At 31.7% G+C, this 12,520-nt stretch overlaps 1 protein-coding gene across 1 annotated transcript; it reads left to right on the plus strand.

Annotated features, from left to right (window-relative positions):
* Nucleotides 1-10,871: 10,871 nt before the first annotated feature.
* LOC137834457 (uncharacterized) lies at nt 10,872-11,447 on the plus strand. Its single transcript, XM_068642505.1, has one exon. The coding sequence runs from the start codon at nt 11,008-11,010 to the stop codon at nt 11,212-11,214; it is 207 nt and encodes a 68-aa protein (XP_068498606.1). The 5' UTR covers nt 10,872-11,007; the 3' UTR covers nt 11,215-11,447.
* The last annotated feature ends 1,073 nt before the right edge of the window (nt 11,448-12,520 follow it).

Raw genomic sequence — 12,520 nt, forward strand, 5'->3', positions numbered from 1 at the left:
TCTATTTTGATTCAAAGAAGCAACTTGGCCTTTTACATATTTTGGCCATTTGCAAAGGTAGATACTTCTTCCAGAGTGTCTAATCTAAAATTAAAAACCTAATTATATGAATCTTAATTAAAACAATGGATTTATTTATTATTACATTCCAATAATTTATGATTAAATTTAATTAGTATGAATAAAATTATGTTCATCAAGAATCTTCACACTTACTTAACCATTTGGTTAAGTTTGTGTCTAGTGGCGATCCTCACTGAGTTGTCACCAGTAATTGTCAATTTGATTCCTAATCCAAGTGAAACCTATAAGAATATTTGTAATTCTCAAATCAACTCATATCATGAGCTCTCATCAAACCTACAACAATGGACGTACATGTCTCACTCAAGTAACATCATTAATTTTTGTATTTCAGTTCTGTGACCTTGTTGTACTCTTTGATACACCTTCATAACATTATTAACTTAGTTTATGGTGGCCAAATTTTTCTCATTATGCTTTTTAATTGTTAGCAAACTATTTATAGGCTTCACTAAAGTCTTTATTATGTCTACAAGCATAACCTACCAGCATATGGATGACTTACAATGTATCTGCCAAGTCATGATTATGAGACCCACAAAGTAATTTCATCATCCATCCTTCACTACCTTTACATGTTTCCCACACAATCTAAAAGGGCAGTCAGAATTTCTAGTTCCACTTTCAGTAACCTCTAAGTCTTTTTTATACTTCTCTATTTACTTCCTCTCGCATAACCCAATAACATGTATGTCTTCCTTTGTCGTTCCACATTCCATGTATGCTACATTAATATACGAATAAGAAAGCTAAAATCATAGGTGACCTTTCTGGCCCACTTCAACATTGTTAGAATATATGGCCTTAAACGAGAGGGGGGTGAATTGTTTAAGAGATTTTTTTGAAAACTTTTTCGGGTTTAACAAAATTCTTTGTGTGAATCCAGAACAAGAATCAAGTTTGCCAAGAATTTAAGCAATGAAACAGCAAAGTAACAGAAAAACAATCGGTTGTTTATATCAATAAAGTTTAAAGCAGAAATTAAATGAGTTCAGAGTAAGAGAGAGATACACCAACAGTTTATACTAGTTCACTCTTAAGCCAAGAGCTACATCCAGTCCCCAGAATACCACTGGGTAATCCACTAAGCAATTAAACTAAATTACAAAACACAAACCACCAAAGTAGTGACCTTGAACCCTTCAAGAAACACACTACCTTTGGCAAAACACACAAAGAGTATTGATCTTGACCACCTCAAGAACACACAACACTCCTTGGCAACACAACACTAGAAATACAATAGGTTTAGAAAGGATTACTCTTGTTCACAATACAAACTGAAATCAATACAATTGCAACCCTATTCCACTCTCTTTGAAAACCCAAAGCTTGATGTGAATGTTCAAATCTTAGAATCAAAACTTTCTCTTCACAACTGAAAACTCAAATACTGTTTCTATATCTTGTTTGAAAACATAAACAAACCATTTATATTTTCCAAAGATTGGTCAAAGCAATTAATGAAGGACTGCATTCAGTTAAAAAACATTTAAAGCATATTCAGCATTCAAAACGGAATTCTGTTAGGATTTTCAAAGAAACAATCGGTTGAAACCACAAAAACAACCGATTGTTTGGCTTGACAGTTAAGTTAACCAAACTAAAATAGTTTTCAACCTTTTCAAAACTCCTAAGAGTAAAACAACCGGTTGATTCGACAAAACAACAGGTTGTTTTTCACTTAGTTGGAAAAACACTTGATTTCAAAAAGGTTTTAAATCACATCAGTTTTAGATTCAACAAATGAGTAAATCACATTCTATTTTACCCAGATTCCACCCAGAAACAACAACAACCTTTAATCAAACATCTTGGATTTGGATTCTTCAAAGTACTTGATCACTCTTGATCAACAAACATGTCATCCCGACTAGAAATACCTACATAAAATTATCCCAACTTTATATTTCATTCACCAAATAATACACAATATCAAAATACTTTTACAACTTATCAGTCATAAATGTGTCACTGTATTCGTGTGCTCTGCATTCATTATCTAATGCATTACAAGATATTGACGGCTCAATATCAACATCATTCAGCACCTCCTTCCAAATCAATCTCATCAGATAACCCTGTATAAAATCCTAAGGTATTCATCATAATCCTACAACATTTAAATACATGTTAGACATACAAAATAACATGTTAAAATTTACTAGCCAAATCTCATTCTATCTTTTGAAATAGGAAATCTAGAAGAAGAAAAAAAACATTCAAGAATTACTATTTAGGCTTATGGAATTGTAATTCCATAATGGTTATTCCATAATGCTCTTTTCCTCTTGTGGTTCCTATTCCATAAGGTCATCTTATGTTCCAGATTATGTATTTCTAAAGCCTCGTAAATCTATTCCGAAAATTCATCTCCAAAATGCATATAAATTAATTCTAGATTGTCCAATAAGGAGTGCAATGTTATGCAGTTCCAGAATACACACCACAACTCAAACACATTCCATCTATTCTGGAAATGTTTTGGAAATTTTGAAAATCTGGAAATGCAACTTCCACTATTTCACCCAAAATCACAAGAAAACAATCGATTCTTACCTTAAACCACTAACCAGGCCTTCTAAACACTATCTCCACCGCACCTCACCCGTGCTTAACCATCCCAGCAACACCTCCAGAAGTCACCAAAGAAGAACACGCTGCCATGGAAGCACTTTTTTTTTTAAATCAAACCCTTGGACAATTTTGGGATTTCAAAGAATGATGAGGTGCATGTCCAATTGATTGGGTGCAGGAACCAAAAGCTCAGAAAAGTAGATTAGGCCATGCTATTCATACTTGTGTTTTTGTTCTTCACATTCTCTCTTTTCTTTTCTCTTTACAATTTTTGTTATTCTCTCTCACACTTAGTTTTTATCAGATCTTACGAAAATTAGTTGGAACAACATAATTATATTATGAAAATTAATTTCTGTAAAAGGGTACTTAGAAAAGGGTTTATTCTTACGATTAGTTTAGCCTCTTAGTGGGTTATGCAACATGATTACACGAGACAATTGTATGTCTCCTCCTATTGATAGAATTATTTTCTATTTTTATTAATAATAAAACTAAAAAAAATCATCTTATTTTTTTAATTTCAATGAAGATAATATTTTATTCTTTATTATAGTTAATGTAAAATTGGATTACGTGGACACAACCGAAAATTTGCTTGGTATCTATTAAATAATTTAATTTTTCTTGTAGTCACTTTTGTGATTTTTTTTCCCTATCACTTCATTTAATACATTGTCAATTATTTATGCTGAAGTTGGTAATTTGCATGTAGCCTTTATATCAAGTATACTTGGAATATAAATATAAATAATTTATAATATATTAAAATTTTGTTTTATAAATCAATTTTGTAAATTAAGTTAGTTTTAAAGTTTATTTTCTTGGGATGATATAAAGTTATTTAGTTATCATATCATCCCCTTTCCAATCCCCATATTTGAGATGTCCAATTTTTGTATGAGGTGGTGTGCCGAGAATTTCATATCAACATAGGTATTTTTAAATAATATATATAAGTATCTTAAACTTAAATTCTATTTTCTTAAATGGCATCAAAATATATTAAGAATATATCACTATTGAGTCTTCTTTTATCTTAATATTGAAGATCTAATCTAATCTAAAAATATAAACAAACTATAAAATATATATGTTCTAATATATGTGACAAATCTCACCTTTTATTAAAATAATTTTGTAGAATTGAATTAAATTTAAAATTTATTTTCTTAAAAATTGTTCCTGCCGGTTGACCTGGAGCACTTTCGTACGCCTACGTCATCTCACGTCTAGATCTATGCGTTTGCACGTGTCTCTCCTGCAATGAATGCTTGAAAACACAAAGACAAAGGGCGTCCTAGAGGCCGTTTACACTCCAACGCTCAAGTCAGTTTTAGGGTTAGGAAACTCCAAACTGTATAACTGTCACCGTGTGTGTAAACACTAAGCGGCGTAAATGAATAGCGTACCTTGTTAAGTTTGTTACCTTCCTTTTTATAGATTGAAACTAGCGTTTCCTCTTTACCCAAAATGGGCTTTTATGATGGGGCGGGTCCAGCACTGTTGTTACCCTACTCTTAGATAACCTAGTGCGTGGGTTCCCTAACTAGAGTGCAACCTCTGACGGGGTGACCACCTGGGTGCCTCCTCATGCACCTGATCTCTGGGGTCACCCGCCTCTAGGAATGTCCTAGATGTTCACGTGTCATGCATGCAGCTCACCCCTGAAATGCAACCCTCACAGGTCATATCTTTCCAGTGGCCCTATACTTGTGTTACGCCTAAAACGCGTCATCCACTCTACACGCATGGACTCTCGCGACCTAGGCTTCTCTCTTACTAATAACTGGTGTATGGTCTAGGATCCCCCTCTCGTGGCCCAGCCCTACTGCTTCGGTCCGATGTTCGACCTCTCCACACTGTCTAGTGGCACGTCGGTACATCTTGGTGACCGATGTCTGACCACTCTTTGGTTCCTTGGCGCACGTGCTTCGCGAGATACTGTCCCACGCCGTTCGTGGGACCCTGCTTACGTGGCACCAATAGTACTAGTGGTCAACGACGCCCGAGTACTGGTCGGTACAAAAATTATTATCATTATTTATCATCTTCCAAACTAGAACACATAAAATACAAATATACTTATTAAAAAAATATTTTTCCTTATCAATGACTATATATTTGTTTTTGTTTGACTGAAGAATAGTGTTTGTTGTGTAGATAATTAATGTTGCTTTAAAACTTGGGTGAAGACAGCAACACTGCCATATTAAGTCCCCTTTTAGTTATGAATGTTCCTTAACACTTAAGAAATTGAAGTTTCCCCTACCACTAATGAGTGATCCTTTCGTAACTTTCTGTCACCCATTTAATTATGCTAATGTACTTTTTTTTTAGTTTATTTTAACGTACTTTTGCCAGATTCATTTCTACTATAGAAGTCGTAGTCACGCTAAAGTATAAAGTCTAAATTTATATTGTGTAAAAATATGAGTACATCGTATATTGTGTAAAAATATTGTGGCAGACCAAACAGTCTTACCTTATTGTAGAGGTTTCCAGCTGGAGTGGAATTCACCATAAAAAGCTTATAAAATTTGTGTTTTCGATATTCAAAAATAAAATTATCTACACATTGTGCAATATTCACTCATGCGTGAAGAAAAAAAAATCATTTTTTTTGGAAATTATCATAAAGTGTACGGTGAAATTAATCAAAATCATGTGTGTGTACTTTATGAGATCAAGTAGGGTCTTCGAGTTCTGATAAAATTTGTTAGAACGTAAGGTTCATGATCTTGATGTAAGTTACACTGATAAACGCTTGATAAGTAATAGGTAGTAGTTCAATTCGTAGTGTGACTTTTGTTGGGCTTTTTTTTAACGACGCAAATTCGTTTCAAAATTACCATCATGAACAAAAAAAGTAAAAATTTACAAATAATAAGTTGTGTTTGGTATATATAGTTTTATAGAAAAAATTAACAAACACGGTTTTAGACCCTAATGAAAATTTAGAATAGAAGTTGTTTTCGAACGGGGTTAGGGTTCAGAGAACGATTGAAGATGTTTCTATGCTCTGTCGGTCGGTTTACATTTACATTTCTCTCCAAGCAAGCTCCTTCCTCCCCTCTACTCGTTGCACTTCTGGATTTTCACGTAGTCCCAACTCGGATGGTACCTGCAGAAGGCACTCTGACGCTCAAGTTAGATATAGTATATTCAGGACTCGGTGTTCTGAGTATTGTGTAATAACCGATCTGGTTCTTGAATTTTGTGCCTATTTATATGATTATGGTAGACCTTTCTTATTGGGTTAGGTTAGAGGGCTTGAGTCATGTTTAAAAGTGTATTACCTAACTTTTGATTGCTGATCAACCTCACTGACTTTGCTTAAGCATTATTGGATTTCTGATGTCGATCGGCTTAATGACCAGGTTGGAGACATGGTCTCGGTCATGCAGGCTCTACCAATACAAAAGTCATACTCAAATTTCATTATTTTTTTATTTAAAATTGTTAATAAAAATAATGTTTTTCGAATATGATTTTAATTTATGTAATAAACGGATAATTTAGTGATTTTTCTGGTTTCATTTTAAAGAAACACGACTTTAACATTATTAAAGTGAAGTTGTATGCATGACTTCGATTTTTATTTTTATTTTATTTTCGTTTTGTATTTGTTATATGATAGTTTTATCTTATTTAGAAAATCTAAATAGATTGATTATTATCTTTTATATTAAAATATTATTTATGAAAATTAATAAATTATCAATTTATTGTTAAGCGTTCGATTTTCATAAAATGAAGGATCTACTCCTTTAATTCTACACACACAAAAAAAAACCTACTTTAAGAGATAAGCTTTGTACCAAATAAAAGAATGAGGTAGCTCTAGAAAATGAAGAATAATTTGAATAGAGTTATTAAAATATTTTAGGAAAATTATTCACAAATAGATGATAAGACGTTGTGGAGAAAACATGTTTGCAAGGTTCTTGAAAAGGTTAACTAAAAAGTAATTTAACATGTAATAGAAGATTAACAATAATATAACTTTATATTCTTCACTTTAACTTGGGTTATATGCAGTTCTCCAATGTCAACAAAAAAATTCCACTAATAAAAAATTATATCATAAGTATTACTGTCACTTTTGACTTTTAATAAGTACATAAAGTCACTCCTAACTATCTGATGACACAACATCTTTCTAAGTAAAGTATGCAAAGCCTCTCCAAGATATCTACTAAAAGTTGCCCATAAGTTTAAGCATGAGCACACAAAGCGTCTCCAGGCTATAGAACAAAAAGTCTAAAAGATAACTTTACAAAAGTGAATGATATACAATATATAATCCTTTCTATCTATGTCGCTTAAAAGACAAACTACAACTAAAACACTTGAAGGCTTATCAACATTTTTCTCATGCGAATGGGACTTGTTTGTTATTTTTCATAACCTTAATTGCTTATGCATGGTAGTGTTTCCTTGTATAGTCATTTAATGCAAATCATTGTAGGTTTCATGGTTCAAAACATCTTGAGTTAGAGTTTTATCAGAGGTTCATGAGTTTATGCTAACATTATATATTATGTAATACGATTAGATGAGAAAATCACTCTCTTAATCTTTGTGATATTTTTGTATCAGTGATAATACCAACTAGTGTTTTCATACATTGATGAATGCTAATTTGTATTCGAGTCTTTCTTCACTACAAGAAAATTTGTTATTACCTACTCATAATTACACACAAAGTTGGATCCCGAGAAAAAATTGGACTTGCCTACACATTTTACCTATGAATTATTATCCATAGATAAAATTGAGTTAACTATGGATTTTCCATATATAATAGTGAAATAGTTTGGCAGGAAATATCCATAAGTAAAATTCGTACGTAATTTTAGCGAGTTGAGACGAGAAACTATTACCTACGAAATTTTATTTATAGATGTTACCTACATATTTATTTGTAGATAATGTACAAATTTAAAGCCGTAGGTATTAAACTCAAATTTAAGTTTGTAGATAATTACATTAAGATAGTATTATTAATATTATTAGTATTACTATGAATATTATCAAATAATATATAATAAAAATATTAACATTATTATTACTAATTTGAATATTATTAATATTATTAAAATTGTTATTAATATTAATATTTTATATTATACGAACTAAAACTATTTTATTTGTTATGATCAAAACTTGGATATCGATAATGATAGACTACTCTTGTTCTAGTCTTCTTTATGATTTCTTATTTGGATGAAGAGTGAATGAAACATGGTTTCTGAAAGCATTTGAGAATACTAAGAGAGCATTTAGTGATTGAAGTGGAGAAGGAATCATGTAAGTGAGATGTGATGCCAACTCACTAGGAAAAAATCTAGGCTAAGTCTAAAAAGAGACTAACCTAAGGAAAACTTAGAAATGTGTAGAATGACCAAAACTAGACAACATTTCATTACTAATTCCAAGTTAAAAGTACAAAAGGGGGACACTTCTATTTATAGGATACTTAGACGTCCATTTGAAGAGGAAATAAGGTGGGAAAAATCAAGTTTGAAAGTGTTCAAATGTACAAAGTTAATCATACTTTCCACATGAACAAGACATGGAAAGTGTGGATCTTTTACCCTAGTGCACACCTTTTTCTCCTCCTAACCGGCCTAGGGTTTCTCTTAGGCTCTTGGAAGCCTAATTAAAACCTCAACTAGGTTTAGAAAATCCTAATCTAACATTCATTTAACATAGCTCAAATACAAGCCAAAATCCTACTCTACTTGGTCCAAATACAAGGTCCAATTACTCTATGATACTTGACATAATACATGGCCCATGAAATCCCAAGATACTCCACACAAATATTTAAACAAGTCTAACCCAATATGATTAGGACTTGGGCATGCTAAGGTAAGTTGAGTCTCAATCCTCTTGTAATCTTCTGGTTAAAGTTGTAGTTATTGTCCATGGTGTGCAGGTTTTTTATAAGATACTTTGTACAATTATTGATTTTTAAGTTGTCCTCTTTATTGGATTCAGATAAAACCTAATTAGAGTCATTGTGCTAACAAACTCTTAAAAAAGTTTTAGATCTTCAACCTCTATATTTATATTTATAGATGTTAAGACTAATGATTTTCCATTAAATAAAATAATTATATATATATATATATATCCTCATTAAGACATATATTATAAAAAAATTGAAATGTTTTTTTCCTTAACCTTCTACATATACAACCAACATAGAATATTTAAATAACCAATATAAAAATATTTTAAAATAGACAACCTCAATTAATATAAATAGCTAGAGTCCAAAAATAACTTTATAAACTAGACAATAATAAAGATCTTAAAGGTTGAAAATTGATCGAATAGAATTACTATTAAAAACCTGCAACGCGAAACTATGTGTGCAAATAGTGTCATGTAATAATGAAAATATTCAACGTATGCCTTAATGAAAGAAATTCTTACACACATTAATTAATTAACCAAAGGGAAGTCTCACCAGAAAATATATAATATACTGCTTTAGAACGAACCTTTTAATAGTATCATATTTTGATTTTTTTTCTAACATACCCAAAAATTTATATATTTTTTAATTAGTATGCATATATTATATTTAGATAGATATGTTAACAATCATAATAACCTTCATTAAGTGACTTAATAGAAAAATAAATAATCTCAAAAGATATAAAGAAAGGACTTTTAATCTTTAAAAATTCAAACATATTAGCACTAAGACATCATGGTTCAAATATCATGAAGGGACTCACTATTCATCCTATCATAAACTAAAAATGGAAAGGAGTGAAGCATGATAGAACACAAATGAAAGAAAAGAGAAAATAGATTAAAAAAATGATAGTTTTTAGAGTGCTTAAAAGAAAATATGATAAAATAAAATATAGAAGAGAAGGAAATATTATTTTTCTCCTCATTTACATGGTAAAAAAACCCTTAATATTGTTGTAAAACAGAATCTAATATAGCAAAATAAAAATGAAAAACTAGAGTGTGTGAAACAGAAAACAGAGTATGTGATAAAACCCTAAAGTAAAGTTCTTCCGTGATGTTGGAGAAGATTGTGGAAGTTCGGCGAAGACTGGATCTACTCCAAGATTATCGCGCGACGTTGTCTCCTCCACCCTGAATCCTAGTCGCACGATTGGGAACACTCACACCTCTGCACTCTTAGTCGTGTGAAATTTTGAGAACGTTGTAAGAGTCGTGGGTGGTTGGCTCCTCCATTCATGCGGGTCTTTCTCCATCTCCGACGACCATGACTACTCATTTAGGGTTTGAAGATGCGGCATTTTAGTCTCTCCATCTATAAATACCGCATCCTTTTGCTTCAGAAAACACATCTTCTTTCACTCACGCTCTCTTCTTCATCTTCTTCACCACCACCGTGCACCTTTCCTCTTCATCCACATTTTCATCCTTTTTCTTTCTCTCTCATTATTTTTTATAAATATTTTTATGGCTTTATTAGATTATTACTCTTTTAAAGAGTAACTTGCCAGCTCTGATACTCGAAAATTTCTAAAATATTCCTGTAGTATTCTGGGAGGCTTGAGCAATACAACGCGGATAAGTTCTTATAGACAGTGATTACTCACGTCTCGAAAAATCAATTTTGTTCGTGTTTTAAAGTCTTCTTCACTACAAATACATATATCACACGTTAAAGAAAACCCTTAATACATATATAGCAAATGAACTAGGAAAAAACAACAAAGATTAATCTATGATTCTAAATAAATCCTACAATTTTCTCTTTCATTTCCTAATATTTTGTTTTAAAATAAGACCAAAAGTTTTTTTTTCTATTTTGTTCAACCAAACAAACTACTTTTTCTCATGAACTTCTTTTACCTCTACTTGTTTTGAAACACAATAGTGTAGTCATATTCATCATGTATAAGCATTTGGTGATGGAAACAACTCCATTGATAGTATATCTCACAACAAACAATTATCTACACCTTCTTTACTCTCATTTACTCATTCACAACCGTAACTTCACGTGCCAAATGTTTAGCCATCATTACTCACCATATTTCAACCAAAAAGCCATCCATTCCAATCAATACGTGAAAAAGTAACTCACGTGTCGTGCATCCATCAACTTTCTTCAACACGTGTCGTTCATCCAATGCAACCAAATTCAGTTCCCTCGCCCCAATCAGTTGATTTCATTTCCCTTACTATAAATAACCGTTTTGAATTGACATATTATGGGTAGGCACACGCAGCCATTAAAGTCTCTCTTCGTTCAAGTATATACAATTTTTCAAAACAAGACCAAAGACCAGAGAGAAAGAGTGAAACAGAACAACGTAAGACTTGGTGGATCCAACAGAGATGGTGTGTTTCTGTTTTCTGGTGGATCAGAGGAGGAAGGTACGACGGAGCAAGCCGGCGGCAGGGACGTGCTCGCGGTGCGGCGGCGGAGCCAGCGTGGCGGATATGATGACACAAACCAGATTTTGCTACATTCCGTTTTACTGCAAATCTTGGAAAGCTATTATTTGTACATTTTGTGGAGCCACTCTGAAGTCTTACAGATGAGCACCACCTTAATATTCTCATTTCTTAACGTGTCACAATATATGTAATACATATATAATATAATCTATGTTTTTGTTAATTACTTTCTTCTTTCTTTTTGTTTTGTTTTTGAGATACTTATCCTTCTGTTCTACAATCTTTTCGTCTCTCCTCTGAAAGCCGACAAGTTATACTTGTTTACTGTAGAAAGTGCAATTTTTACATAAAATGTTTAAATATACTACTATTTTTTTTTTATCTTTACAGTGTTTACTATTTCTGATGGTAGAGAAAATCAATGAAGTGCTGATACTTTTCATCATAAAACACTTATTTTCAGTGTTTATTATGTAATTTATATTTTATCAAGTGTTGCTTTGAGTGGTAGAAGATGGCCTTATCTGAAACTTCTTTATGTAAAAGAAAAATCATTAATTTAAAAAAAATGTTATTTTAACAATTTCTCTTCAACCAGTTTAAACGTGCCATAATACCATTTTAACATTATTCTATCTTTTTATGTGAGATTCATATTTACAAAAAAAAAATAAAAATTTCTTTCTAGTTATAATCTGATTCTTGTTTGATGAATATTTTCATTGGAAAATGTTAAGGAAATATTATTTTTCCTTGAAAGGAGAATAATAAAAAAAATGTAAAAAGAATAAAAATAAAGAAAAGATATTGGATTGTCTTTCTTTCTGTTTCTGCTTAATGGTCCCATGTTGTGGGATTGAGTGTTTTCCCGGAAAATCGGAAAAGACAAGTTCAGATTTTAGAGTTACACAAGTTTTTGTTATTGTGATTCTAAATATATACTCCGATATTTGAATGTATGAACGAAGAACCTAGATTTGTTATTTATGAAGTGAAAGTATGATTTAGTTATTTTAAGTTTAATTAAATGTTATTATGACATTGTTTATGTTTTAATAGTTATGATTGTTGTGTAAGAAATTATGTAAATTAATTTCTATAAAGTGACTCACATGACTTAGAGTTTGGGCTTTGGCCCAAATATGATTTAATAATAATAATAATAGAATTAAAGGCCCATTGGTTAATGTGAGAAATATATATTTGATGATATACCTAATGAAAACCTACATCTGATGGAGACTGGGTACTAAAGGTTATAGGGTTCTGTCTATGCAAATAATAGTTGTCTCACTGTTAACCATCACGAAAGTGTGAGACAAGAACGGAATTGCAAGAGATAGATTGGGATAAAGGAGATAAAGTAAATGCTCAATTAGGATCACTCATGGATCAATGTAAGTGCCTATTCCTTGATTGTATGATTGTGTGAGAATCATGATATGATAAG

Source organism: Phaseolus vulgaris, chromosome 5, assembly GCF_000499845.2.
Source record: "Phaseolus vulgaris cultivar G19833 chromosome 5, P. vulgaris v2.0, whole genome shotgun sequence".
Taxonomy (NCBI): domain Eukaryota; kingdom Viridiplantae; phylum Streptophyta; class Magnoliopsida; order Fabales; family Fabaceae; genus Phaseolus; species Phaseolus vulgaris.